The 4,312-nt window shown below is 51.4% G+C and overlaps 1 protein-coding gene across 1 annotated transcript; it reads right to left on the minus strand.

Moving 5' to 3' along the window:
* Positions 1-600: 600 nt before the first annotated feature.
* Positions 601-3,886, minus strand: LOC136508084 (asparagine synthetase [glutamine-hydrolyzing]-like). Its single transcript, XM_066502699.1, has 10 exons — positions 3,429-3,886; positions 3,140-3,293; positions 2,851-3,044; positions 2,386-2,628; positions 2,005-2,226; positions 1,751-1,885; positions 1,579-1,659; positions 1,384-1,470; positions 1,189-1,296; positions 601-1,062 (listed from the first exon to the last, which is right to left on the minus strand). Exons 1-10 carry the CDS (start codon positions 3,852-3,854, stop codon positions 799-801), a joined length of 1,914 nt encoding a protein of 637 aa, XP_066358796.1. The 5' UTR covers positions 3,855-3,886; the 3' UTR covers positions 601-798.
* Between the last annotated feature and the right edge of the window lie 426 nt (positions 3,887-4,312).

Consider the following 4,312-nt stretch of genomic DNA (forward strand, 5'->3'; position numbering starts at 1 on the left):
CATGAAGGGTCATCTACCACATGTGGGCCCCAATATGCACAGAAGACTCCATGTGCCACTTTGGGAAGGAGCGCGTTGGGGGCAGAGCACATGCCGAGGCGCGTGGCCGCCTGGGCAGGCGTGAGGCCACTGGTAGGGCTCAGCCGCTCGGGAGACGAGACGTGGCCGCCGGTGGAGCATGGGCCGTGAGACGAGGCCGCTGGTGGGCGCAGGCGGTGGGACGCGGCCGCCGGTGCGGCGTGGACGGCGTGGCCGTCGATGTCGGAGCGGGCAGCAAGATGCGCCGCCGGTGGGGCGCAGACGGCGGGACGCGGCCTTCGGGCTTGCCAGCGCCAGAGGGCTTGGGCGTAGTCGGGAAGAAGACGAGTGGCCATGGGAAGGAAACGAGGAAAAAGATATAAGAAGAAAAGAAAAGGAGAGGGTAGTATAGTCATTTTATTCGTTTGGTGCACCTGAGTGAAGATGTTTTGTCAAATGGGGTTATGAAAACAGTTTAACTTCGTCGAAAAAGCTACTCGTTAAGCTAAAACACACACAACAAAGTTTTATTGGTGGAGCTGAGCTGTGGCAATCGGGGTCTAATAAGCAATTGTTCCTCGATACGAAAATCTGAAATATATTTAAAATTAAACATGACTAATAGTTAGGAGTACAACGTGGCGCCCAACAAATATAACGGCAGCTCGCTCACTTGATTATTTATTGCAAGCAGTGATAATGATAATGATAATATGGCAACGCCGGATGAGGAAGCCGGCCGGAGAAGCGATAGCATAGCATGCCATGCATGCAAGCTATCTATCCCTCGATGGCAACGCCAGGCAGCGCCGCCGCTGCTGCCACTCTGATGGTCCTCGGCTTCTTGCTGCCTCCTGCTGCGATGGTGTCAGGGACATGCTTCGGATCTTGTTCGTGTTCGTGTTCGTAGGCGGCGAGATGAACGCCCAGCGCCGCCCTCCCCGAGGGGTCCAGGTTTGCCGACCACTGCGCGTCCCACTCGATGGCCTTGGCCGTGCTGCATGCCACGCTTGGCCCGCCCGGCACCGTCAGGATAGCAGACTTCTGCTTGCAGAGATCATCATGCATGGAACAAATCAATTAGTTATATGTCTGTGTGTTCTATTCCATGCATTAGCAGAAGTACATGCATGTTGATGGTGTGTGACTGAAGAATGTTGATTAGCTCACCTGTGGGAAGAACCTCTCGAAGATCATCCTGTAATAGTAGGCCTCTTTTGTGGTTGGAGTGTTGTGCGGGAAGATGAACTTTGCATTTGACAGCATCTTGTCAGTCACCTGCATGCATATATGTATGGGGGATCATGAAATAGAATTATCCTTGTATATATATTTGGAAATCGAAATTGACATGTCGATATTTACATTTGATGATGCATGAGCCTTGAGGCCATCGATCCAGCTGTACCCAACACCGTCACTGAACTGCTCCTTCTGTCTGTACAGGATATGCTGCAAGGCAAGTGCGTGCATGACACACGCGAAATTCAGATGTCTGAATGTCAAAATATTTACTACGGGAAATTCAGTAGAAGCAGCTGAACGCTGGTTAACTACCACCTTGGGCAGGGATGGCTGCTCCTCATCGTCAAATGCCTTCCTGAGCACCCACTTCTCAATTCTTCCAAGATCAGGCCGGATCTGCAACCCTCCTCAGAAATTAGTATTTTAGTAACGGTCATGTATATTGCATGCTTTGTTTGAAAGTAATGAACTCAGTTTCAGTCAGTACCATCTTCCACTCAGGATCGATGCTCATAGCCTCATTGATGAACTCCTTGTCCAAGAAAGGGACGCGAGCCTCGAGGCCCCAAGCAGACGTCGCCTTGTTGGCTCTCAGACAGTCATACTGATGCAGAGCCTTAATCTGCATACAGAGCAAGCCAAGAATCATCAATTCATCATGTCAGGCTGGCAGTCAGGTTGCTCTCATGTTTTTGTTTCCCATTCCACAAAAGTCAAGTTCCTGATCGAAGAATTGCAGACCTTCCTGCAGGTCTCGCGATGGAATTCCTCCTTGTCGGGTGCCTTGTGGAAGTAGAGGTAGCCTCCGAAGAGCTCGTCGGAGCCCTCGCCGGAGATGACCATCTTCACCCCGAGCGACTTGATCTTGCGCGACATGAGGAACATGGGCGTGCTCGCCCTAATCGTCGTCACGTCGTACGTCTCGGTGTGGTAGATTACATCTTCAATTGCATCGATGCCGTCCTGATGCAGCAATTACCATTTTATTCAGTCAGCATTTTTTTAGAAAGGAAAAAGAGAAGCTTTGCCGGATTTTCATTCGGTAAGCATTAGCTGTTGTGATGTTTATCAAGATGCATGAAGATGAACAGAGATCTCCAAGGTAGCCCTGTAGGTTGGTACCTGAACAGTGAAGTGGAACTCGTGGTGCAGGGTGCCCAGGTAGTCTGCCACCTCCCTGGCCGCCTTCAGGTCAGGGGATCCCTCCAGGCCCACGCAGAAGGAGCGGAGCTTGGTGCCCCAGCGCTTGGCGGCCTCTGTCCCGGCCAGGTGGCGCACGGCGACGGCCGCCACGAGCGACGAGTCCAGCCCGCCGGAGAGCAGGACGCCGAAGGGGACATCTGTCATCAGCCGCTTTACCACAGCCTGAACCAACAGTCAGTTTGGTTACTTTCATTTGTCCGTACTGTGTTCATCTCAGGTAACCTACCGGACAGAGTTGTTTAATTTGTCATCGTTTAGTTATGATTCTATGTCTTGCCTCTTTTTTTTATGCCGTCTGACAGTAGTACGTATGTAACATAACATTCTCAGTTTAGTTCAGTTTGTTGGTCCAAGCACACACTGAAAATCCTTTGATTTGTTCACCTTTTCAAACGCCTTCCGCAGCGCCAGCGGGTTGTATGGAACAGAGGGGATGATGGCCTCGTCGTACCAAGGAGGGCTGTACCACCTGCTGAATCCTCCAGTCTTGCTGGAGTAGAGATGCCCCGGAGGGAAAATCTCAAAGTGCTCGCACTCGTCGTTCAGGGCCTTCATCTCTGACGATATCCACACCGATCCTGCCAGATTATGTACAGTTCAGTTTCAGTTATACATTGGTAGCTGCACTCTCTGAGACAGAGGTGGATAGTTTGTTAAGAGACAGAGGCCGTACCATCGATTCCCCATCCGATGTAGAGGGGCGTGACACCAATCGCGTCACGGGCAGCCATGAAGCTGCTGCTTCCGCTGCCATGGCGGGTGTCCAGCAGCACGAAGGAGAAGACGCCGTCCAGCATGTCCACGAACTCTTCTCCATGCTCCTCGTACTACACAAACACACATGCATCGCCATCGCAGACAATTCGATCGCACCCGTGAAAAAGTTCATGACCATCATCAGGGGAATGAATCGAAACACTGAACACTGCTGGTGACTGACAGACTGAACCAAAGAGACATACCAGGTGCGCGATGACCTCGCAGTCGCTGCCGGTCCTGAAGCTGTGCCCGGCGCCGGCGAGGCGGGTCCTAAGGTCCTGGTGGTTGTAGATCTCGCCGTTGACGGCGACGACCACCGACTGGTCCTCGTTGTAGAGGGGCTGGTCGCCGGAGGCCGGGTCGATGATGGCGAGGCGCTGGTGGGAGAGGTAGCAGTCGCCCACCTGCCGGAGGCCGCTCCAGTCGGGGCCCCGGTGCTTGAGCCGCCGCGACAGCTCCAGCACCCTGGCTCTCTTGCCATGAGACGCCTCGTCGGCGCACCCAAGCACAGCAAGTATGCCGCACATCCTCACTGGACGATCAGCTAGAGCTTGTGCTTGAGCTGGGTGAGGTTTACTGGTGGTGGCTGCCCTGCTCCTGCTCTGCTCTGCTCTGCGGCTAGCCTCCATTTTATAGAGCGACAGCCGACACACGGACGACGATGCTCCTTGTCTCCTAGCTAAATCATTCAGTACTTACCACTGCTACTGGACTACTGCATCTGTACATGACTACATGTACAGTACCTTCTTGATACATATCACCTTTTTCGCTTGATTGTTTCTCTGACTTATAAGTCGGCTGATGTTGTTTTGTTACGAGAGAAAAACACTCTATCATAACTGATAATCATGGCTGATACGATGGAACGAGCATAGTGTTTATGCATGTTCCCGGCCACATCCACACACTCTCTTCACGGTTATTAACATGCAACATCATCCAGTACCTTACATAACCTTTTATCACTGTACTACTACAATACTCTTTCCATTTCAATTATATATAAAAATGCATAATAAAATCTAGATCTCTGGAAAAAGAAAATCAAAACGTCATATTTTTTTTAAAAAAAATACACTACTTT

Source organism: Miscanthus floridulus, chromosome 15 (assembly GCF_019320115.1).
Source record: "Miscanthus floridulus cultivar M001 chromosome 15, ASM1932011v1, whole genome shotgun sequence".
Classification (NCBI taxonomy): Eukaryota; Viridiplantae; Streptophyta; class Magnoliopsida; order Poales; family Poaceae; genus Miscanthus; species Miscanthus floridulus.